Source organism: Podarcis muralis, chromosome 7, assembly GCF_964188315.1.
Source record: "Podarcis muralis chromosome 7, rPodMur119.hap1.1, whole genome shotgun sequence".
In the NCBI taxonomy this organism is placed as follows: Eukaryota; Metazoa; Chordata; class Lepidosauria; order Squamata; family Lacertidae; genus Podarcis; species Podarcis muralis.
The window spans coordinates 21,568,017-21,593,290 of record NC_135661.1 but is presented as its reverse complement, the minus strand read 5'-3'; the positions used below and the strand labels follow the sequence as shown (position 1 = coordinate 21,593,290).

The window sequence follows — 25,274 nt, the reverse complement described above, 5'->3', positions numbered from 1 at the left end:
AAGCTGCTGGACCAAAGAGAATCCTTTTTCTACTTCCCCACTAGTCCAAAGCACAAAGCTTAGTGGTAGAGCATCTGTTTCGCATTCGTCTGCAGAAGGTTTGGGTTCAAAACCTGCCATCTCCATGTTGTTATGTTCAAGGCTGCAAATGACCCCTGACTCTGGGGAGATATTGCCCATCAGTGGAAACAATACTAATTTAGATGGGCCAATGGTCTGACACAGTATAACTCAGCTAGCTTCCTGTATTCCCATGTTTGCCCAACAGGATAATGATTCTCTTAGTATCTAATGCAGCTACTTTTCTTCTTCCTCTCTCCCCCCCTCCACCCCACCTGGCTTTTCCCACCTCTAGAAACCTGTGGGACTACGACATGCTCCTTTGGGGCCATATGTGTGGGTGGGCAGTGCATCTGCCCACGCTGCGAGAAGCAACCTTTGGCCCGAGTGTGCGGGAGCAATGGTGTCACCTACGACAATGCGTGTGAGCTGCGGGTGGCGGCTTGTCAGCAGAAAAAGGACATTGAGATATCAAGGACGGGCCCTTGCGAGGATGGTAAGTCTTCTCTCCCTCCTCCCAGCAGCAGGATGGTAAGCAGGAGTGGAGAACTGGATCTGGCTGCCGTGGCAGATCCTACACCCATGGACCAGCTTTGACATGTGATCAGGGCCCACCCACCTCTCCAAATTCAAAGGGGCTTATTGTAACTGCTATATCAGTGGTGATAGTAGGCTCCTTTGAAGTCCCTTTACAGGGGCAGCTTTATGCAGCTGATCCCAGTAGGGCTTGCTATCAGTGCCCATAAGCTGATTGGCACTGACAGCAAGCCCTTCTTGCAAAGGAACAATCAGAAGCTCACTTTAAGCTCCTGCATCTTCTTTTGTAACCACATCCTTTCCTTCTTGGCACCTGACATCACATATGTCATCAGGTGTGGGGCAGGTGGGCATGGTTTGGGAGAAATGACATCATGGACCAAATTGAGATGCGTTCCAGGCCTCATTTGACCCGGAAGCCAGAGGTTCCCCACCTCAAAGTAAAACATTTTCCAGTAGATCCATTTTCCTTTCATTTCTGTAAAGCATAGCCCCAGAACTTGTTTAATACTGAAACAAAAATTCAGAAAAATTACCGAATTTTCAAAACTTGAGCTTTGGAATCTAAATTTGACCTTGAAATTCAAAATTTTTCTCTTTTGATCTGCTGAATGAATGAATGAATGAATGAAACTAAATCCTTACTAAAGTCCTGAGACAAGTCATCTTGGTCAAATATTGATACTATCCCATGTAGGCTGTTACATGTTCCCCCGCCCCACAACAAAACTTGCTGATCATAAACTCCAAATTTTGCCTTGCCAGTTTAGCATTTGTAGCAAAAGACCGAGCCCTGTGTGAATCAAACTTGCTGATAGATTCCAGCTCCCTGGTTTCCTCCCTTTGAAAGTCTTTTGCCGAAAAAACGATGGCTTTACGGTCAGCAGCAAAGGTGTCCCTGAGGAATTCAAAATGTTCCCCCATCTGTTTTTAGAAACTTGGCATATATATTTTTTGGCGTCAGGTTTCTGCCTGTTTATTCTTACGCACAGACAGTGTGGCCTGTGGAGGAGGTTCTGACCCTCCCTTTGTGCCCACCCCCTCACTCCCTCCCTCGTTGCACCTGAGCCCTATTGTAGGCCAGGTGTGCTCTCCTCCTGTTGCCTAGCAACCCCTTGCACACCTCTGAGTTTGGGGTGCGTGTGCTCGCGTGTGCACTCTGTGCGCGTGTGGAAGCTGCTTTGCTTCTCTGTTCATTAAGCTTCCCTGCCTCCCGGTTCTGTCACAAGCTGCTCTTCCACCCGCCCCCCCTTTCCCTCCCATAACCCTCCTTCTCATTGTCTTTTTATCTGCCAATAATGAAAGGTGACGGCACGTAATAGGCCTCGGCAAAGAGGTTTATCAGTGCTTTAATTTCACACTTCAAAGAGTGGAGGGAGGTGGGTGGAGAAAGCACCCGGCTGCTGTTCTCTCCCCTTCTCTTTCTCCTTCCTCTCTCACTTTCCTATCACTGTGGGAGGAAGTTAGGACGAAAAGAGGACAAGGCAGGGCCCTTATTTGGCCAAGCCTTGGCTCCAGAATGGCACTGCCGAGCTCTGAAGCCTGTCTTTTTAAGGCATGTGAAGGAAGGAGAAAGGAGAGACTTTGAGTGCAGAAGGCAGGGATAAGGAACCTCAGACCCCCATACCATATCTGTCCCCACTCCAGGGTCTTGCCCTCAGATTAATAATAATAATAATAATAATAATAATAATAATAATATTTATACCCCGCCCATCTGGCTGGGTCTCCCCAGCTACCCTGGGCAGCTTCCAACAAAGTATTAAAATACAATGATCTGTTAAACATTAAAAGCTTTCCTAAACACACACTCCCCCCTTGAACGTTTTTGCCTGCTAGAATGTGTCCTTCAACTCTGAGAATGCTTCTTGCTTGCCTGGATGGAGGCTGGAGAAGGGCGTGTGGATGTGTGTGTGTGTGTGTGTGTGTGTGTGTGTGTGTGTGTGGAAAGAAGCCTATACAGAGGTAAAATCGCATATCATTTTATATTAATTAAATAAATAATTTCTTTTTGTTGTTGCTGCTTGGTTGTATTCAGTGTTAGCCCTACGCGGCGTAGAATCGCTGATGATAATAGATACACCTCACTAAGGCTCATTAATTCCCGTGGGTCTACTCTGAGTAGGACTAGCACCGGATTCAACCTATAGTTATCAATCCGCTCCACGCTCACTTTTGCTTCTGGCCACACACACCCACCCCACTAGTTTATTGCCCTGAATGTTGCCTGGAAGGAAATGTCATCCTCGGGCTGAAAAAGTTTTCCCCACCCATTGAAAGAATGAGTGTATCTCTCTGAGAGCTGGGTGTTAATGGGAAAGCCCAGCAAATAAAGAAATAAATCTGAGATTTGAGATGCCAGAGTCCATGGGTAGGCAAACTAAAGCCCAGGGGCCGGATCCGACCCAATCGCCTTCTAAGTCCAGCCCACGGATGGTCCAGGAATCATCATGTTTTTACATGCGTAGAATGTGTCCTTTTATTTAAAACGCATCTCTGGGTTATTTGTGGGGCCTGCCTGGTGTTTTTACATGAGTAGAATGTGTATTTTTATTTAAAACGCATCTCTGGGTTATTTGTGGGGCATAGAAATTCGTTCATTCCCCTCCCCCCCAATATAGTCCGGCCCACCACATGGTCTGAGGGACGGTGGACCGGCCCCCTGCTAAAAAAGTTTGCTGACCCCTGTGCCAGACCTTGCAGATCCAAAAATGTCATTACCAGAAATGTTTGAATCCAGGCGAACTGGACCCTACAGTTTCCTGGAAAGAGGGGTTGATTGTCAAATCACTCTGGGAATTGTAGCTCTGGGAGGGCGGGGAAAGGGGTCTCAGCACTCTCAGCACTCCTTAACAAACTACAGTTCCCAGAATTCTTTGGGGGGAAGCTACAACTGTTTAAAGCTGCTTTAAGGTGAAGGTGGAGCCCGAGTCCATGACGTTGGTTTCAGCATCTCACCATCCCAGAGATCAGTCCTTGCCTTTGTGTCTCTCCTTTCCAGTGAAGAGAATCTGCTCTCTCTGGGAGACTTGCCTCTTGTTCCAAAGCCGCCTCTACCATGCTGCGCATGCGATTTAGCCGGGGTGGGACTTCACCAAGAGTTGGGCAAAGGCTGAGGAAGGGAGCAGGCAGCAGAAGATGGCATTTAATCAAAGAGTCCTCCTCATGGAATTCCAAGTTGTGTCCCTCTGGGAGAAGCACTTGAATAATTCTCTGTGTTAACGCCAACTTCCTGCCTTTGATCGCTCCATAAAAAGAAAAAAAGGAAGGGGGGGGGGGAAGTATGAAGAGGGGGCACTTTGAAAATTTTTTAAATAAATAAATAGCATTTCATTTGGCGCAAATTAAGAGTAATGCAGGTAAGGCTGAGGAAACCAGTTGGAACTCAGCTCTGTGTGACCTCTTATTAGGGAGATGCTCCCTCATGCTGTGCAAGTTTGGAATTGATACTGGAATAGCTCTGTGTGGGGATGTGGTTGCAGTTAATAAATAAAGCAATTCGTCCATTTCTCTGTGCCTAGGGAAATGTAAAAGTTAAATTCTGCAACCAGTGTCAATGAGACTGGTTGAGCGTGGATTCCAAACCCATAGCCAGAAAGTCTGCGGAAGGATATAAGGAATCGTGGCAGAGCAACCAAATCATACATGGCCTAGCCTAGTAATTAAACCCAAATTCCCTCCAGGTGTTGTTGGACTCCCAACTTCCATCTGCTCCAGCCAGCATGGCCTAGGACAGGCACCCCCCAAACTTGGCCCTCCAGCTGTTTTGGGACTACAACTCCCATCATCCCTAGCTAACAGGATCAGTGGTCAGGGATGATGGGAGTTGTAGTCCCAAAACATCTGGAGGGCCGAGTTTGGGGATACCTGGCCTAGGATAAAGGGGTGGGTGGGAGTTATAGTCCGCAAAAGTTAAAAGTAGTTTGACTAACTTGGCAGACAGCAAGTGAAAAGCTTCACCCTACTGTAGCCTCCTGTATTTCCAGTGTTATTTTTCTAAAAAAAAGGAAGTGCTGGAAACTCACCACGAACACCTCCCTCGTTCTCTTAGAATAGCAGTGGCACCCACCTGAAAGGTGCCGGAACTGAGTTCCTGTGAGTTCCCCTTGAAAAAAGCCCTGTGTCTTTCTATGCTGGCTGGGGGGGGGGGGCAATGTGCTTCCCTCCTTGATTAGCTCACTTCTCCAGTAGCCCGCTGCATGCAATTCCTTGTCACGTATGGCTACCAGGCTAGTGTTTGAATGCAAGGCAATTTTATGATTTTTAAATGTATTTTTTATTGAGTTTAAATATGATAACAGTGTTGATAAAACAAATGGTCAATTACACAGAGTTTGCAATATATCAGTCTCGTTGATATTCGAAGCAGTATTTATTGGGACAATTCTGTTCATCTAAGTACTGTTTTCTATAGAGCCCTATGTACGGGGAGGGTGGGTAATATGTGCCTTTTGACAATGACACACATTCAATAAATTTGTAACAAACCATATGCCATTTATCTGTCATCGATACATACCTTTGTGCACTGACCTGGTAGGTGAGGTTTTCCATTAAAGCAATTTGCCATTGTGCTTGATATCGGAATCCTAGGAGATTAAGATGAGAAGTCTTCCAGTGTTTTGCAATTACTAGTCTAGCAGCAGCTGCTGTTAGCATAATTATTAAATCCTTTAAGTGTGTATTCTTCACTGAACCTTCAAAGCTCATTAATAATAATTATTTATTATTTTATTAATTATTTCATGAAATTTATATACAAGTTTATTTTTTTTATTTAAAAAACCCTCAAAGCAGTTTGCAAAAAGCATAAAACAAAAACATTATTAGTAAAAAAATATATTAAAACATTCAGAAAATTAAAACCAGAGCTAAAGTAAACACTGATAATTGGGCAGGGTTATCTAAAAAAAAGTGTTCTTAGCTGGCATTGAAAATAGTGCAGTGAAGGCACTGCCTGACGCCATTAGGCAGGGAGACCCAAAGTGCAGGTTCCACCACACTAAAAGATTGATTATAATAATGCTTTAGTCAGGTTTGGCTGTACGTTTTGACCGGTAATCTTGCTGATTTCATTGAAAACTTCTAACCAAAATGTTTATTTGCAAGACTACCACAAGTGGTAAAAAATGTCCAACTTTTCACAACCATTTCATAGCCCCATATTTTCCAAAGGTATTCAGCTTGGTTAGGAAGCTGCCTTGCACCAGGTCTAACCTGTTGTCCGTCTAGACCAGGGGTCAGCAAACCTTTTCAGCAGAGGGCCGGTCCACTGTCCCTTGTGGGGGGCCGGACTATATTTTTTTTGGGGGGGGAATGTCCCACAAATAACCCAGAGATGCATTTTAAACAAAATGACACGTTCTACTCATGCACAAACACCAGGCAGGCCCCACAAACCCAGAGATGCATTTTAAATAGAAGGATACATTTTACTCATGTAAAAACACGCTGATTCCCGGACCGTTCACGGGCCAGATTTAGAAGGCAATTGGGCCAGATCTGGCCCCCCGGGCCTTAGTTTGCCTACCCATGATCATTCTAGACCAGTCTTATCAACTCTTGAGTGGCAGCAGCTCTCCAGGGTTCCAGGTATAAAGAGACCTTTTTGCATCTCACGAACGGATCCCTTCTGCATGCAAAACAGGTGAGCTGTTACTGAGATATTACCACTCCCATCCCTGGGCCAATTAATCACTTGAGCCTGCCTTGTACCAGCCCATTGACCCATTTATTCCAGAATTGCATACCCTGGATGTTGGTGGTTCTCCAGCATCTCAGGCAGAGATAAGTCTTTCTTTCCCATTACCTGCTGCCTGTACCTTTTAGCTGGGATTGATCTTGGGACCTCCTGCATGCCTCTTCCCCTGCAAATTCAGCATAACTTGCTCTGTGGATCATGAGGAGGAGCAAAGAACTACACAGAGAATGAGATGCTGCCTTATAATAAGATCACTTGCTTATCCAACCCAGTGACCTCTTGCTCTGACTGGTAGCAGGTCTCCAAGGTTCTAGCCAAGTCCAGAATGCTGCTTTGTGCTGAGTCTGATCATTGGTTCACCTAGCTCAGTATTGTCTGCACTGACTGGCAGCAGCTCTTCAAGGTTTCAGGAATGGAATCTCTGTCAGTGAGCTACAGTTCCTTTCTTACCTATATAAAGATGCCTCCTCCCTGAAGGTTCAATTAACTGGCTGAGGATGCTTGAGCTCTAAAATATAATTAATAATAAAATGAGCAATAGTGGTATTATAGCTAGAGACTTGATTATAGTTTTAAATGAGCACTGGAATTTGAGCACCAAATTCCACATATTTCTTTATTTTTTTAGATTACTATAATATCCCAAGCTGGGTTTCAACAGCACAACAAAACAGAACAATTAACAAGTGTAAAATAAGAAAAGTAGTGGGGGGGAAACCAGTTCCATTTGGGAAAGCAGTGGGAAAACAATTACACATATACAAACAATACAAACGTTTAAAAACAATTCCACCCACAACAGCTACAGAACAATGATGCATGACTCAAACCTGCGCCACCAGTACCTAACCACTAAGTTAATTGATTTACCAGCGGAAACACATGCAATTAATCTGCTGAGATTGCTCCGGTGCTTAAATACAATAAAAATAAGACTATAAGTTTTAAAGGAACACTGAATGCTAAATTCCACACACGTGTGGTGGGATCACATAAATGGGGACAACACAGTCCTGATTAAGGCAGCGTTTATGTAGGGAACTGTATTTTTTTACTCTGCTTTTCTTTCCTTTTGCAGAATGTGGGTCAGGAGGATCTGGCTCTGGGGACTCCAACGAGTGTGACCGGGACAGCTGCCGACAATACGGCGGCTCGTGGGATGAGGATGTGGAAGATGACCGCTGTGTGTGTGACTATACCTGTGGAGCTGTGCCAAGGAATCCAGTAGGTGTTGAGAGCCCATGCTGTCCTTAAGCCTAGCTAATCACCCATGGCAGGGTTTTTGTAAGCAACTCAGGGTATTATTGCAGCATTTGGGGCTACTTAGTTTGTAGAAAAGGCAAGTGAAAAGGTAACATGGTAGAATCATGGAAGAAGCTGAAGGTGGCAAGAGACAAGGGCTGGGGTGTGAAAGGGCACATTTGCAGCAGATTGATTTTCTTTTATTGCATATGTGAATACAGCGGACAGTGATGGTCTTACAGCAGCTTAGAACATTTTCAAGTTGGTTCGATTACATACCGTATTTTTCGCTCTATAGGATGCACTTTTTCCCCTCCAAAAATTAAGGGGAAATATGTGTGCATCCTATGGAGCAAATGCAGGCTCCTTGGCTTCAGCGATAGCAACGCGAAGCCTCCGAAGCGCAGAGGGAGCGCTCCCTCCACACTCTGGAGGCTTCGCGTTGCTTTCGCTGAAGCCTGGAGAGCAAGAGGGGTCAGTGCGCACCGACCCCTCTCGCTCTCCAGGCTTCAGGGATAGCTGCCTGAAGCCATCGGAGCGCAGCGCGAGTTCCTGCTGCGCTCCACAGGCTTCAGGTTCCTTTCGCTGAAACCAGGAGAGCAAGACTCTTCTGGCTTCAGCAGAGAGGGAGAGCTGCGCATCGCCCCTTCAGCCAAGTGGAAGGAGAAATGGAAGGGGCTCCATTTCTCCTGCCGCTTCGCTGAAGGGGCGCTGAGCAGAGAGGGGGAGAATTTTTTTTTTTCTTGTTCTCCCCCTCTAAAACAAGGTGCATCCTATGGTCCGGTGGGTCCCATAGAGCGAAAAATACGGTACTTTTTTCCCTTCCATTTTATTGGATCCTGATTGGCTGTTTTCCTTCTACCTGTAATATGTGCTGTGTTTATTTGTACTGAGTTGTACCTTTGTTGGGAGGGGTGGGTGCATTTGGTGCCTCGTATTTCTCTAGGAATGGTCAAGCGGTATGTATTCCATCATAAATATTAATAAAAATGATTTTTTTTAAAAATGAGCAGGTGTGGGCGCAAGCCTAAGCATAAAGTGATGCTTCCTTCCAAGGCACACCCTCTGCCATTGGTAACTTTCTAAGCCTGTCTTGGGTGTACAACAGAAGGAGATGGAGTTACCTCCTCTTTCTCTTCCCTACAGGTATGTGGCTCTGATGGTGTGACCTACGCTAATGAGTGCGAACTCAAAAAGACACGCTGCGAAAAGCGACAGGATATCTATGTGACGGGTCAGGGCAGCTGCCGAGGTAACCCTCTCATGCGGGTCTGGCAAGGCTTTTAGTCAACCCACATCCCTTTGTCCTGCGCTGGCATCTCATCCTCTTGATTACTCCCCGCCCACCTCCCTAGATCAGGGATGGCCCTCCATAAGTTGTTGCACTCCAAACTCCTATCATTTCTAACCTGTGTATTTTTGTTTTCTCCATAGGAACCACAATCCTACCTCCTCCACTCCTCCACTGCAGCCAGACCGTTTATGGATGCTGCCCAGACAACGTGACCTTGGCTCTTGGCGTCGGCTCTGCAGGCTGCCCCAGTGAGTTAAATATGTACTTCATTTTCTACTTTTGTCTTGTGACAGTGGGGATGTTAAACACCGATGCCACGGGGTTTCCCTGAGCCGAAGAAATAGCTTTCTAAGGCCAGGGAGTGATCACAGGCAGTCATACCTGGAGCTGGATCTGAAGTTGTTGTTGTTGTTAGTCGTGTCCGACTCTTCGTGACCCCATGGACCAGAGTGCGCCAGGCACTCCTGTCTTCCACTGCCTCCCACAGTTTGGTCAAACTCATGCTGGTAGCTTCGAGAACACTGTCCGACCATCTCGTCCTCTGTTGTCCCCTTCTCCTTGTGCCCTCCATCTTTCCCAACATCAGGGTCTTTCCCAGGGAGTCTTCCCCTCTCACGAGGCGGCCAAAGTATTGGAGCCTCAGCTTCCGGATCTGTCCTTCCAGGGAGCACTCAGGGCTGATTTCCTTCAGAATGGATAGGTTTGATCTTCTTGCAGTCCATGGGACTCTCAAGAGTCTCCTCCAGCACCATAACTCAAAAGCAGCACCTCTAATGCAGAAGGAGCTGATTGCAGGAGGCAGAAGAACTTGCCTGGAGCTTAGGCAAAAGCAGGAGACTAGATCGTGATATTTACATCAAGCCTGGCCAGTCCAGAGATCTGCCAATCCTGGGGGATTATGCTGAGCACAACCTGCTCGCCTCTCGTGCCTGAAGATGGCAGGCACAGAGGGGGAACCCTGGATTTGTAGTCCCATTCTGAGCACATTCCTGCAGGCGCTCATTGTCTGAGTTTGCCATTAGAGGGGGTGATATGTGCATTCATTGCCTTGGCCCCCTCCCTTTCCTATAACCTCAGAATGTGCCCAGTGTTTTAAACTGCGTGCATCCCAATTGCAGGGCCCCCTTCCTTTTCGCCGCAGCCGGCCACATCCGCGAAGGTTTTATTAATATTTTATAAAATAATTAGCCGGAGACGGCTCTTTAACCTAACGAGATGAGAAAGCATTAGCAACATTTTTAACAGCTGAGGCTGACAGCCAGCTGGTTCACGGGTATCCATTAGGGCATCGGCTGGTCTGTGGCCATCGTAGGCGAGCGTGCCGAGATGAGGCAGTCTTGATTGGGGATGTAGAATCATTTCATGCGCCATATAATTTAATAAGAGGAAGCGTTCTGAAAGCAGCTTTAATCGCTCGGGAGCTCCCGGGCTGTGGAGTCACAGAGGTCACCAGTAAGGGTGGGCAGCGGGGAGGGGCTGGCTGGCTTCTCTCATGGTGCCACACTGACTGCTTATGCAATGTAGCCACTAAGAGACTGAGCCATGATCTGGGCCTCATCTTGCTATTAAGGTTCAGAAAAGGGCAAGCAGAATGATCCGCGGGGTGGAGCAACTCCTCTACAAAGAAAGGTTATGACATTTGGAGCTGCTTCTCCTATTTTTGGTTAAGAGCAAAGATCTGTATGAGAAGACATCAGTGGCGTAGCGTGGGGGGTGCAGGGGGGGCCGGCTGCACCGGGCGCAACATCTGGGGGGGGGGCGCGCTCGCACTCGCAGCTCTCTGCCCCTACCTGGCTCATTCAGGATTAGGGGGCGCAAATTACTTGCCTTGCCCCGGGTGCTGACAACCCACGCTACGCCACTGGAAGACATGGAGATAGAGATGTGCAGAATTCTGCATGGCATGGAGAAAGTGGATAGAGAAAAGGTTTTCCCTGTTTGCATCTCCAGGAGATGCAAAGAGGTTCGGGAACATTCTTTCATATGTGGTGGACTGGTAAAAGAGTAAATGAGTATTGAAATGATCCATAATGAATTAAAAATGTTTAAAAGTACTCCCCCCCCCAAAAAAACCCCCAAGTCCTTTCTGTTGGGGATAATTCAGGCTGAAATTCCCTGGGGTAAAAAAAAAAGAAAAGGGTTATTTATGTATGCCACTACTACGGCTCATGTTTTGTTAGCCCAAAAATGGAAAACGAGCGAGGTCCCAACCAAAGAAGAGTGGCAACTTAAGTTGACAGAATATACGCAGCTTGCAGACTTAACATATAGAATAAGAGAACAAGAAGAACATACTTTTAGAGAAGATTGGAAAACATTTATTGAATATATGGGAAATAACTGTACAGCTGAAAACGCTGGCAGCATTAAGATAAATTCAACAGTGTAAATAAGTTACGATGGATGTAATAGTGGAATACTGAATGGTATAGTTTCTGAAAAATATTCAGGGATTTATGATATGTAAAATGAACCATGGAAAGAGAAGAAAGGAAGTCATTGATATCTTAAGGATGTAAAAATGAGTGCTTTAAATTGTAAAACAGAAAATTTATATATATATATATATATATATATGCTTTCGTAGATTTTCACGGGTACAGGAATGCAGGTTTTGGTGTCCTCGGGTATCTTCCCGTGTAAAAGTTGGGGTGTCTAGGCGACGTTTCGACGAGGTCTCACTCGTCATCTTCAGGCTGGTGCTTTCGGCTTCTTGTTACTGGAACAGAGCTCTGCACCAAAACCTGCATATATATATATATATATATATATATGCTTTCGTAGATTTTCACGGGTACAGGAATGCAGGTTTTGGTGTCCTCGGGTGTCTTCCCGTGTAAAAGATGGGGTGTCTAGGCGACGTTTCGACGAGGTCTCACTCGTCATCTTCAGGCTGGTGCTTTCGGCTTCTTGTTACTGGAACAGAGCAGGATCTCAGTGTTTGAGTTCCTATAAATACTGTTGAGGAGGTGTGTTGTATAGCCTCCAATGTTCTGGGCAGAGAGGAAGTTCCCAGGCTAGTGTGCCTTTTCTTCTTTTGTTCCTTAATTACTTGAGGGATATCTTGAGTGATTTCTTGAGTGATATCCTGAGTACCACTTAGGTGGGTCATTAGGTGTGGATTAGTTGCTAAGGCCTTTGTGTCTTGACCTCTTGAACTTTGTGAAGAGTTTTTCTGAGAAGATGGCTGTACTGAAATTAGTTGTGCTCTGGCTTGGCTTCGTGTATAGGGGCGAGCTGTGGTTTTGTGGCCTGTGCCAGCCAGATCTGTGTAGGGATTGCAGGGGGGTGCAGCATCCGGAGGTGCCACCATGGTTTGGCTACTGGATGGTGTCTGTAATTTATCTGTGGAGAGGGTCTGGGTTTGGATCTGGTGTGGTTGATTGGTGATGGCGTTCTGTGTGCCTCTGGCTCTGGTGTCAGTTTTTGTGGGGAGGGCTAATTTCCAGATGTCTGGCAAGCGGGATGTGTCGTCACGCTTGTTCATGTTGTGAGGGTGTTTCTCTATCTCGATGGCTTCCATGATTATTCTCTTGTGGTGATGTTCCATGTTAAAGAGCAATTTGGAATCTGCAAAATTAATTTCGTGTCCTGTTTCTTTCATGTGTTGGAAAAGAGAGGAAGTTTTTTCTTCTTTTTTGACGGCATTCTTGTGTTCTGCAATACGTGCATTTATTCGTCTGTTTGTTTGTCCAATGTACGTGGCTGGGCAGACTTTGCAGGGTATTTCATAGACCCCTTGGTTTTCCAACTGGATTTTATCCTTGGGGTTTCTGAGGATATTGGCTATTTTTTGGTTGGTGCAAAAGGCTGTTTTGATATTGTGTTTATGGAGGATTTTGCTAATTTTATCTGTAGTGCCCTTGATATAAGGAAGGAGGGCCATGCCATTGTTTTCTTCTGTGTCTTGGTTTTTGGGGGGTGTTTCTTTTTGGATTAGCTTCATAACCCTGTTTTGCTGGTATCCATTGGCAATTAACACATTTGAGAGATTCTGTAACTCAGTTGTCAGGTGGTCTTTGTCAGCCAGGCGTTTGGTTCTGGAGATGAGAGTCTTGGCTACGGAGTTTATTTGTGCAGGGTGGTGGTGTGATTGTGCATGTAAGTAGCGGTTGGTGTGTGTTTTTTTCCGGTAGATAGTGTGTCCTAGGGAGCCATCAGGTTTTTTGTAGATTAGGACGTCAAGGAAGGGAAGTTGGTTGTTGGCTTCTATTTCCATAGTGAATTGTATTTTGGGGTGTAGGCTGTTGAGATGTGTGAGGAAGCTGTCCAGTTTTTCTTTCCCGTGTGGCCAAATTACAAAGGTGTCGTCAACATATCTGAGCCAAAGTTTGGGTTTGTGTTCTGACTTGTCTAAAGCATTGGTTTCAAAGTGTTCCATGTACAGGTTTGCGATGACCGGTGAGAGGGGTGATCCCATAGGTCTATGAAATACCCTGCAAAGTCTGCCCAGCCACGTACATTGGACAAACAAACAGACGAATAAATGCACGTATTGCAGAACACAAGAATGCCGTCAAAAAAGAAGAAAAAACTTCCTCTCTTTTCCAACACATGAAAGAAACAGGACACGAAATTAATTTTGCAGATTCCAAATTGCTCTTTAACATGGAACATCACCACAAGAGAATAATCATGGAAGCCATCGAGATAGAGAAACACCCTCACAACATGAACAAGCGTGACGACACATCCCGCTTGCCAGACATCTGGAAATTAGCCCTCCCCACAAAAACTGACACCAGAGCCAGAGGCACACAGAACGCCATCACCAATCAACCACACCAGATCCAAACCCAGACCCTCTCCACAGATAAATTACAGACACCATCCAGTAGCCAAACCATGGTGGCACCTCCGGATGCTGCACCCCCCTGCAATCCCTACACAGATCTGGCTGGCACAGGCCACAAAACCACAGCTCGCCCCTATACACGAAGCCAAGCCAGAGCACAACTAATTTCAGTACAGCCATCTTCTCAGAAAAACTCTTCACAAAGTTCAAGAGGTCAAGACACAAAGGCCTTAGCAACTAATCCACACCTAATGACCCACCTAAGTGGTACTCAGGATATCACTCAAGAAATCACTCAAGATATCCCTCAAGTAATTAAGGAACAAAAGAAGAAAAGGCACACTAGCCTGGGAACTTCCTCTCTGCCCAGAACATTGGAGGCTATACAACACACCTCCTCAACAGTATTTATAGGAACTCAAACACTGAGATCCTGCTCTGTTCCAGTAACAAGAAGCCGAAAGCACCAGCCTGAAGATGACGAGTGAGACCTCGTCGAAACGTCGCCTAGACACCCCATCTTTTACACGGGAAGACACCCGAGGACACCAAAACCTGCGCATATATATATATATATATATATATATATATATATATATATATTAAAGAGAAAAGGTTTCCCCCCTCTCTCGTATAACACTAGAATTCAGGGAATGAAGCAGAACGTTGGAAGACTTCAGGAGAGACCAAAGAAAGTCCCTCCTTTGGAATTCGCTTCCACGAGTGGCAGTGATGGCCACAAACTTGGATGGCTTTAAAAGAGGATTATATAAATTCATGGAGGACAAGGCTGTCAGTAGCTGCTAACCATGATGGCTTCATTCTACCTCCCCCGTCAGAAGCAATATGCTTCTGAATGCCAGTCGCTGGGAATTACAAGGGAGGAGAGAGGACTCTTGCTCTCATGTCCTGCTTGCAGGTCTCCCATAATGGGCATCTAGTTGGCCACTGTGAGAAGAGGACCAGGCAGGCCGCTGGCCTGATCCAGCTAGCTCTCCTTATGTTCTGATGCACCACATGGGTTCCAGCAATGCATTATCTTGCAGCACTCCATACCACCCACCTTAATGTGCAATATTGGGATAATAAGGCAGACCTACTGTCACGGTCCAGTCTATGGGCAATTGAAGTCCTGGCTGAGGACGTCGGGACTGGGGGTAAGATGCCAGGGTAGGAGCATGAGCAAGAGTCCAGAAGCCAGGGGTCTGAGAGTCAGGAAGCCAAGGTCCGAGGACCAGGAAGCAAGAAGCCAAATGCAGCAAGGCAGGAAATGTGTTGCTGTGGCAAAGAGCTGAAGGGAAATGCTGACCTTATATCCCTTCCCGGCTCTTGCCACCAGGTGCAGTGAGTTACCAAGCGGCCTCACCTGTGCTACCACGCCTTGCCTCTCCAGAACAAACTTAGGAAGGTCCCAGTCCTGTGAAGCCCTACTGGTCACAGGGCCTGGCTCCTGCACACACTCCTGACACCTATCTTATACGACATGTCTCTTTGTGAGAGTTGCAAAGCTAGGTGTCTGTGAAGGAGCCATTTAAAAACTTGTTGGCTCAAAGAAGCCTTCACCATAACCTGTCACAAAAAGTGCAGGGTATGGCAGAGGCATTGTGGGGAGTGTTCCAGGCTGCATACTCAGTTGACATCAGACTCCGGCCAGGCTTGTCAAGCCTCACTTTTCACCCTGCATGAACTACAACGTGCCCGGAACATAATAAGGATTAGAAACGTGGCTTAGGAGATGATTGGCAGTAGGAGGGTGAGAGCTCTTTTTCAAGGAAGCTTTTCTGCTGTAATTGATCACTTAATTGAGGAACATCTGCAGAATCCCAGCCGTTCAAAAGCCATTGCTCTTGATCAGGGATAGCCAGTGCAGTGCCCTCCGCTTGTTGCTTGACTCTGACTTCCATCTGCCCCAGCCAGCATGACCAGCGGCCAAGGATGATGGGAGCTATAGTTCCAGCAGCATCTGGAGGTCAGCAAACTGGCTGCCCCTGCTCTATTTCATCATTTTTATTAATTATTACTGTTTTTTTAGGTGATGATGGTCCTTGTAATGGCCAGTGTGTGGTGCTACATGCCATTTAGGCCTGTGCATTTCTTCTGTGTCCCCATGGTTTGCATATTACAGGGAAAGGCCATAGCTTAGTGGTTAGAGCATCTGCTTCTTGTGCAGAAGGTCCCAGGTTCAATCCTTGGCATCTCCAGGTAGGTCTGGGAGATGACCCAGTCTGAAACCCTGCAGAGCTGCTGCCAGTTAGTGTAGACAGTACTGAGCTAGATTGCCCAGCAATCTGACTCAGCATAAGGCAGGTCCCTAACCATACGAGTACCCGTAGGTCTATGGTACAGCATCTGCTTTGGGTGCATAAAGTCCCACATTCAGACACCATCATCTCCAGGTAGGGCTGAGAATGATTCCTTTTCTTAAAACCCTAGACAGCCACTGCCAGTCAGTGTAGACAGTACTGAGCTAGATGGGCCAATAGTCTGATTCAGTATAAGACATCTTCCTATTTTCCTGTTTGCAGAAACTAGCATAGGACTTCCCCACCTTGAGATCTTCTGCCTTAATGGAAGGTGGGATGGAGTGTGGGGAAAGGGGCAGTGACAATCCTCTAGGCTTGGAATTCCCACAGCTGTGAAGGTGAGCTTAAAAACATCCAGGTGTTGCGTTGTGAGATTTTAGAAGCCCTGGAAAGGACAAGAGGAAAAGCAATGATCATCAGGTTCAGAGCAACCCAGTTTTCTCCAGTCACTCATACCTATTGCTCATGGCGTTAGGCATCACTTCCCCGTTTGTCAAGCCAGCTCCATTTGCGCCCCCTTCCTAAAGTTTATCTGCTGTGTCTTGAATCAAACCTCTCTTTAACTTGTGTCTCGCTCATGCCCTTGCGTCCACAGCAGGGGGTATAAATCAAGATGTAATCACCGGCCTGAAAACTGTGCTGCAGGACTCAGATTTATTCCCTGCGGCCAGCTTCTGCAATAATTTCCCCCCTCTAGTGTTTTCCTGCAATGGAAGGAAAACATTCAGCGTCACATAAGCCACTTTGGTTTGTCCAAGAATCTCTTTCTGGCCTCCTGCCTCAGAGCGAGCAGCTCCAAGGGGAATGGATCTGCCCAGGATCCAGTGTTCTTGTACCTGCTCCCATAGAGGAACAGACAGAGGGTTGGACCGCGGGTGCATCCACATTTGATTCCCAACAGCTGGGAATTTGCATGCAGACAGCAAGGAGCAGATGGACCTTGGCTAGGAAGTTTTGCATGCCAATAAGCCGATGAAATCTGAGAACAATCTCTTTTTGACATTGTGCGAGAGAGCAGCTCCACATAGCGGGGCAGAAAGTAAACAAGGATGGAAGAGGGAAAGCCCTACAAAATCGTACAGCTTGAAAAGTAGAGTTCCTTAAAAACCATGTACTGTTTTGTTTCAATTGCTAGTATTTCTCAAGAAACAATTTCACAGGAGAATTATGGAATGTGATAGTGGACAGGGAATTCAGCTTTCTGAGAATCCCAGATTGTTATTATTAGCTTCTTTGTCCTTCTCCTCCTCCTGTTCCTCCTCCACCAGTTTTCAGTGCTTATCGCGGCAAAGAAAGTGTTGGGAGGCAACTCAGTGTTGCCTTAGCTCAATGGTACAGCATCTCCTTTGCATACAGAAAGTCCCAAGATTCAATCCCCAGCACCTCCACTAGAAGGATCAGACAGTATGTGATGGGAAAGACTCCTTGTCTGAAATGCTGGGGTTCCCCTGCCAGTCATTGTAGACAATCCTAAGCTAGATGGACCAGTGCTCTCACTCAGAATCAGGCAGATTTCTTTTCTTCTTCTTCTTCTTCTTCTTCTTCTTCTTCTTCTCCTCCTCCTCCTCCTCCTCCTCCACCCATCTGGCTGAGCTTCCAGCTAGAGAAGAGACTGAATAAAGCACAGTTGCATACCTCCATTGCTCTCCAACCCCACATTATAAATTATGAAAAGCAAATAAAAGTAAGATGCTGTATAAAATAAGACAATCACACAATCCTGCATAATTTAGATAGGTCACGGAAACTGGTTCATTTTTTTAAAATATGAAAGAAAGCTCAGATTCTTAGGAACCTGTGGCTTTTCTGTGTCCTTTCTTGATTTGCAAGCATATACAAAACATTTCCACACCTACCACTGTTCTTTCCCATCTCCATTTCTTTCTTCTCAGTCACTATGTTTGAGGCCTTCCAAAGGCTGGCATGATATACTAGCTATTTGTTATTTGTGATCTGCACAAAGCCCTCTTTTCCTCTAAAGGGCTCAGGAGAGAGGCAAAGCCTACTTTCACGTGCCAGGGTTTCGAGGAAATAGCAGGGTCTCTTCCAAGCCATTTGAGAGAGTTTCTGCTGTTTTCTGATCTTCACTTCAGCTTCTGCAGAACTTGGGGGACAGGATCTGTGTGCTGCTTAAGTGTTTTGCCTTGGGTGTTTGTCCTTGGCAAGTAGATTTGTAGAATACAAGGTAGTGGCTACTAGCTGAGACGGCTATGTTGTATCTCCAGGCAGTGTTTCTCTGAATTCCAGGTGCTGGGAATCATAAGTGGGGATATCCCATTTGATGTTAGATCCTGACTTGAGGCTTCCCAGAAGCATCTTGCGCTGGCCACTGTGAGAACAGGATGCTGGACCAGCCACAATGGCTATGCCATGCCTCCACAGTCAGAGGCAGTAAGGCCTGTGAATACCAGTTGCTGGAAGCTTCAGAAGGAGAGAGTGCTCTTGTACAGTGGTACCTCGGGTTACATACGCTTCAGGTTACATACACTTCAGGTTACACACTCCACTAACCCAGAAATAGTGCTTCAGGTTAAGAACTTTGCTTCAGGATGAGAACAGAAATCGTGCTCCGGCGGCAGCAGGAGGACCCATTAGCTAAAGTGGTGCTTCAGGTTAAGAACAGTTTCAGTTTAAGAACGGACCTCCGGAACGAATTAAGTTCTTAACCCGAGGTACCACTGTACTTGGGTCCGCCTTGTGTGTTTCCCATGGGCATCCGGCTCGCCACTGAGAAACTGGACGCTCTTATAACTAGATAGGCTTTTGCTCTGATCCAGCAGGGCTCCTTTTATGTTATTAAACATATCTGACCTCCTACCCGTCTTTTGCAGGTACCTGCCACTGTAACCCCTACGGTTCCTATGGAGGAAGTTGTGACCCTGCCACTGGGCAGTGCTCCTGCAAACCTGGCGTGGGGGGCCTGAAGTGCGATCGCTGCGAGCCGGGCTTCTGGAACTTCCGTGGCATTGTCACCGACAGCAAGAGTGGCTGTACCCGTGAGTATTGCAGTCACAACCAGGAAGGGGAAATTTTTGCCAGGAGATCCTGGAGGTTTCAATGACTCCCACCCAGAATCAGCAAAGCTGTTCGGTGGCAGAGTGAATGTTGACATTGTGTTTTTATCGCATGGTCTTGGGAAGGTGCAGTAGATCAATAGTAAATCAGGCCCTTTGCATGCAGAAGGTCCCAGGTTCATTTGTTTTCCAGCACCTCCATATAAAAAAGGGGTCTGATGGTAAATTATAGAATTTTAGAGTTGGAAGGTGCCCCAAGGGTCATTTAGTCCAAATTTAGGAATCACAGCTGAAGAATCCCTGACAGATGACTATTTTTAAAACAGTGAAAGAGAGTCCATCACCTTTTGAGGGGGTCCGTTCGACTGTCAAGCAGCTCTTACTGTTAGAAAGTTATTCCTAATGATTCACAGAATCATAGAATTGTAACATTAGAAGGGACCCTGAGGGTCATCTTGGCCAATCCACTGAAATGCAGAAATCTCTTTTCGTGTAATTTGAATTCATTAGTTTGGGTCCTGCCGTGTGGAGTAGCAGAAAACAAGCTTGCACTATTTTCAGTGTGGCAGGCCATTAGATACTTTAAAATACAAAGCTAATTGGATCCATGAGACTTGATATAAGGCAGTTTCACATATCCAATTGTCTTTTGCATGCAGAAGGTTATTTCCCTGTTGGGCTAGGGAAGACCTGCCTAAGACCTTAGAACAGCCTCCTCCAACCTGGTGCCCTCCGGATGTTTTGGACTACTTCTGCCATCAGCAGACTCCCACTCTCTTTGTCTGAGGTCTGCTCATTTTCAGACTGTTTTGGCCTTGGCAGTCATACAAGGAGCAAACCCTCCTTGGAAGCTGGCAGACTCCATGCCCTTGCCATGCAAGATCAAATCTGTGAGCAATAACAACGTCCAGGTCTGGAGGTCAGGTCACATCCACTGTATGTGGCATGAAGTCGTTTTTCAAAGAGTTGCAGCACGTAGCCAGATTTACAAAAGGTCTGCCTTAGGTTCAACTTGTGTGTTAATTTGAAACAGATGAGCCTGTGCTTGTAAGATGTGGAGCAGGCCTTGCGGCAAGGGAAATCGCAAAGCCCTGTCAACAGGCTGGAGGAAGCTGATCTGACCAATTCCGTCTTGTTAGTTCATGGGAGTTGAAAACTCCAGATGTTAAGTGGAAGCTTTCCCCCTCCAATCCCCTTCTAATAATAATGTTCTGCAAAAACATACCTTTCCTTTCCTCCAGATGGTAGAGAAATTTGTTCTGATGCCTTCCAGATGCTGGCCATGGGAGAAACCCGACACTCTCTTTTCCAGATGTTAGTAATAACCATTTTGGGTTTCACTTAGCCAGATGTTAGTAGTAGTCCCCATGAGAAATGTATTCTTGCTCTCCTCCAGATGTTAGCAGAAGCCCCAAATTTAATCCCGCCTGTTGTCTCCAGCTGTAGAAATGAATATTTTGCCAGCTGACTGAATAGGAATCAACCTACATTTTGTTCCTAGCTTGAAGGTGTTAGGTTTTCCTGCAGACTTCAACCTTCCACTTCATAAGCTTTTAGTTCTTATTCCTGAGGTGACATGTGGCTGAAGGCTCAGTAAAATTGATGAACCATCCACCATGCTACATTTACATTTATTAATGTGAAACAACAACAAATATCTTTCAGAGTATCTACTTCCAGTGCAACTTGCAGTGATACGAAATTAAAAACAATAAAACAAAAAGATCATATTCACACATACAAATAACAATATCAATGTTTTATTTAATTTTATTTCTTACATTTATATCCTTGTCTTTACTCCAAGGAGCTAAAGGAGGCTTGTGTGGTTCTTGTCCCTTCCTCTCCATTTTATCATAACAACAACATCCCTGTGAAATAGCTTAGGTTAAGTGTCCCAAAGCCATCCAGTGAGCTTCATGGGTGAGAGGAGATTCGAATTGCTACAACTTTCCAGTCTGACACACTAAACACTATATAAGCACAACAGCATAGTAAAACCCAAGTTAAGTAGTGCCTTAATAAGGAGAGGGGGAATTTAAAAGGCTCCACCTAGTGGTTATGAGAGGAGGTGCCAGGTAAGCTTTCTTGACCGGGTACCACAACTTAAAAGGTCACCACTTGTCTAACTCTGGTCACCATAGGTGACTAGGTGAGTGGGGTGCAGAAGAGGCACACAGCATTCTACCCCTCCTCTGGCAGCCCTCTGCATTCCTTTGCTAGGTGCAGAGGAGAAGGGTGTTCTACCTCCTCTCTGCACTCAGCAGCAAGCAGTGCTCAGTCCTACCCTTGTCCACTGTACGAGCCCACAGTGCAAAACAGCAAGGCAGGCAGGCTGCTTCAGCACCAAGGAGAGCTCCTAGTGAGCAATGCAACTTGTGCTCCAACACAGAAGTGAACTGAGGATTTATTGGCTTCCAGTTCTATGGGCACTAGTGCTGCGGCCTTGGGTTCAGGGGGCTCCTGGTCCACATATTCCATTTCAGGGCTAAGAACCCACTCTAGCTCCTTAGCACCCAACTCTGAATCCTGGTTGTTGCTGGGGCCAATGACATGTACTGTCCATTCTTATGAGTAAAAAATTGCAGGCTAGTAACTTTTGGTTGGGTTAATTTAGACTCCAGGCCAATAGTCCAGTAGTTTGCTGGTGGAATGCAGTTTTCCTTCTGCTCATCCCTAGCTAAAAACCCAGCTCTCTGTTCCCCAACACCAGTGTCTTCCATTTTCCACCCCTCCTTTGACACCCCAGATGGCCCCTTATATTTCTGTTGAGAAATTGGGGCAAGAGATACAGCCCAATCTTGATCACTTTCCCCAGATCTGTATTGAGGCTATTCCTCTGTGCAAATAAGGAAGTGAACTGTGATAGGGCAAGTGGTGGTGGTGGTGGGGGGGTTAGGGGAGAGAGAGAGAGAGAAGTGGAGGCAGGGGAAGGCTGTGTTAATTTCAAGCTTCATTGGAGACAAAAGCAAAGGAATCGATAAGGTGGTGAATGGGGAGAGGGCGGAATTATCATGGGAAGAAGAGTTATTTGGAAAGGATAGCAAACAACAAAGAATTCTGTGTGTGTGTGTGTGTGTGTGTGTGTGTGAGAGAGAGAGAGAGAGAGAGAGAGAGAGAGAGAGAGAGAAATTATTATAGTGATACCATCCCCCTCTTCCTTTCTCTCTTGAGCGATGGATCCGAATTGTTCTGAAGCAGTCATTCCTCAAATGGAGATGGCTTTATCCATCCCAGCGATTAAAAACAACAAGCTCTTCCTCAGAGTTCAGCACTGAACTGGGAGCTGAGACTCTTGGGTTCCATCCTGGGTGCTGAGAACAAGTGTTACCTCATTAAAGTTATAAAAGCCCACGCTCACAGTAGGCTTAAGAGCTAATAAGATCACGCTGGGAATTGGGACGTGTGCATCTAATGGCATCACTCATTAACCACTGGAACTGACGACTGGAAGGGGATTGATGAATCCTCCACCATCCCAAACCCAGCTGTCCCTTCTCAAAAGGAACCCGCTGTCTGCAAAATGAACCAGAGAGTTTTGCTTTCCGTTGAGAGTTTTCAGACAATAAGTGGTTTTGTCTTATTGTCTTATGCCTCTTTCCCTCCCATTCCCTTCTTAAACGCTCAACAGAGAGCTGGGAAATTCATTGGGGGTGGGTTCAGGGTTGCAGTCAGGATTTGTCTGTCTGGTGTGCCTAGAGATAGAGCCAAGAACATCTGCATTTGTGCTCATAGGCCCTTTGATTTGGGGTCATGATTGGAAGTTTTACAAAACTAGCTGGGTGCCGAGGAATGGTGGGAGGCACCAGCTGGGGAACCCCCAAGGAAAGAAGACTCAGAGCCAGGAGATTGGTGATGGGATGACAGTGAGTGGTCAGAGGGAGAAGAGGGAGCAGATTAGCAGGAGGAGGTGCTAGAAGCTGAAGAGGCAACAGGATTAAGTGATCAGGAAGAGGCTGTGGCAGACAGCAGTCCGGAATCAGAGGCAGAAGTGGAGGCTGGAGAGAAGGGGGGGGGCAAGAGGCAGAGATGAGGCAGGCTAATGATGAATCCAAGGAGTCTCCCCCTCCAGCTGTAATCAGCTCCCCTCCCCCTTGGTCTCCCAGAACCTGCAGGAGTATGAAGAGGGCAGAGCAAAGACAGATCAGGCGGGGAGGTCTCAGGTTGCAACTGCCTCATTGGGGCAAGAACTACTGGGGAGTTGCTGTTCTTACTAGGCCTGAGCTGTTTTGTTTCTTTGAATAAAGAGTTAACTTCACTGACACCTTGTGAGTTAGCACCCAACTCCCTGCTTGACTGCTTTCTACATGGCCCTCCATGTTGACCTTAACTATCCATGCAGCATTAAGAACGTAAGAGGTGGCCTTAACTCCTAGGTAAACATTTTTGAGGTTTGCATTCCACAAATGCCACACAGACGGCAGTTCCTGTCCAGTCATGACAAATGATGGTCACATCCAAACCACACTTTTGAAGCACTGTTGTGATGCTTTAGGAATCATTCCTTTAGTGTGGCAGAACCTGTACTTTGTGGAACTCCCTGCCCATTGATATAAGGCAGGCATCATCACTGTACCCTTTTAGTGGCCTGATGAAAACTCTTCATGTTTGGCTGCATCTGTTCTTAATTTTTTTATTGTGTTTTAGAGGTTTTTTAATAAGTTTTTGTTTTATTTTAAATGGTATTTTTTTAAAAATCACAGAAATGTTTGCCCTCACCCCCACTCTGGGCTCTTTTGGGAGAAAGGGCGGGATTAATAAAGATATTATATTTAATAAATAAAAGGATATCTTGAATAAATAAAAGAACAAGAAGAGCCCTGCTGGAGCAGAACAAAAGCCATCTAGTCCAGAGTCCTGTTTCTCTCACAATGGGTCCATCAGGTGCTTCTGGGAAGCCCACAAGTGGGGCAGGAAGGCAGTAGCCCCCTCTCATTGTTACTGCCTGATATTTTCAGTTGGTGGTGGAGTGGAGCACATAGCAAGAGGGAATGGTCTCTTGGCATTTGATGTACTTTCCCCCACTGGCATTTGTTACCATTTCCCTTTAAAACTTTCGTGTGGCAGTGAAATCTATAAGTTAAATGATGCATTGTTATGACAGTGCGCTAAGGGTTGTTAGGGGACTCAAACACCCCTCCGTTCTCTTCGCAGAGCTACAATTCCCAGACTTCCCTGGGAAGAGGGAGAGTGATTTTTAAACCACTTGAGAATTATAGCTCGGTGAAGAGAAGAGGTGTGTGTGTGCCTCCTAACAATTTTCAGCACCCTTAGCAAACTACAGTTCCCAGGGGAGTAGCCATGGCTGTTTAAAGTAGTATCATAGAGCTTTAAATGGATGGGGCCAGAGTGAGGGGGGGCGATTTCTGTGTCATATATTCAGTTTGTTCCTTCCCATCCTGTTGCCTTCCTGTGAAGCTTGCCACTGTGATCCCATGGGCTCGGTGCGCGATGACTGTGAGCAGATGACAGGCTTGTGTTCCTGCAAAACCGGCATCACCGGCATGAAATGCAACCAGTGTCCCAATGGAAGCAAGCTGGGAATGTCTGGCTGCGAGAAAGGTGAGCGGGGAGGGGCTGCTTTCTTCGAACCCAAGATTGCGGTATAATACAACTGTTTGTGAATATGGCTTTAACACCTCTCTGGCTGTGTGCACCCCACACATCCTAAAGCACATTGCTTCCCCCAGAGAATCCTAGGATTCTTGGCGCTCTTAACAAACTACAGTTCTTTGGGGGGAAGTCATGTGCTTTGAATGTGTTTTATAAATGCAGCAGTGTAATGGCAAAATCAGAAGTGCAAGGTCCCTTCATGGTAGTCACAACCATACCCTTCTAAGATTATACAGTATTAATTAGGGGTGCATTGCAACAATTAATGCAAGTCTCCATGTATTGCTTTTCAGCTAGATCTACTATTTCAGCATGTGCACGTACATGGACAAAGGATTTGGAGTGCTCCAGTGTCTTCTTTCGGGGGGGGGGGGGCTTAAGTTGTGCTTCCCATGTAGCTTCATCCTATATAACAGAACTTGCACACCACTCTCTTGAAACGGAAGCACCATGTGTTTTCAGTGTTCCTAAATGCTTAGCATGGGGGCATACAGTGGCTAAGAAGCTCCCCTTTTGTGCAGATTGGGCAGCTCTAGGATGCTAGAGACAGGAACCCTGCTGCAGAAACAGTGAACTCCCGTGACCCCAGACCACTTCCCCACTGCTTAGATGTGTGGTGTGCATGCCGCCTCCATCATCTGCAAAGGAAGACCTACCAAATGTTAGGCAAAATCCAGGTGTATGAGTTTTCATGCCATGCCTCTACTGTTATTTA

The 25,274-nt window shown here is 46.2% G+C and overlaps 1 protein-coding gene across 6 annotated transcripts in view; it reads left to right on the top strand.

Moving 5' to 3' along the window:
• The window catches only part of AGRN (agrin), a 245,128-nt gene that overhangs the window by 175,863 nt on the left and 43,991 nt on the right, over nt 1-25,274 (top strand). For all 6 annotated transcript variants that reach the window (XM_077931365.1, XM_028740790.2, XM_028740796.2 and 3 more), the window contains 6 exons: nt 356-556; nt 7,377-7,522; nt 8,687-8,792; nt 8,975-9,082; nt 18,764-18,928; nt 24,365-24,508. In XM_077931365.1, coding sequence (XP_077787491.1) covers nt 356-556; nt 7,377-7,522; nt 8,687-8,792; nt 8,975-9,082; nt 18,764-18,928; nt 24,365-24,508 — 870 coding nt within the window. The remainder of the gene's footprint in view (nt 1-355; nt 557-7,376; nt 7,523-8,686; nt 8,793-8,974; nt 9,083-18,763; nt 18,929-24,364; nt 24,509-25,274) is intronic.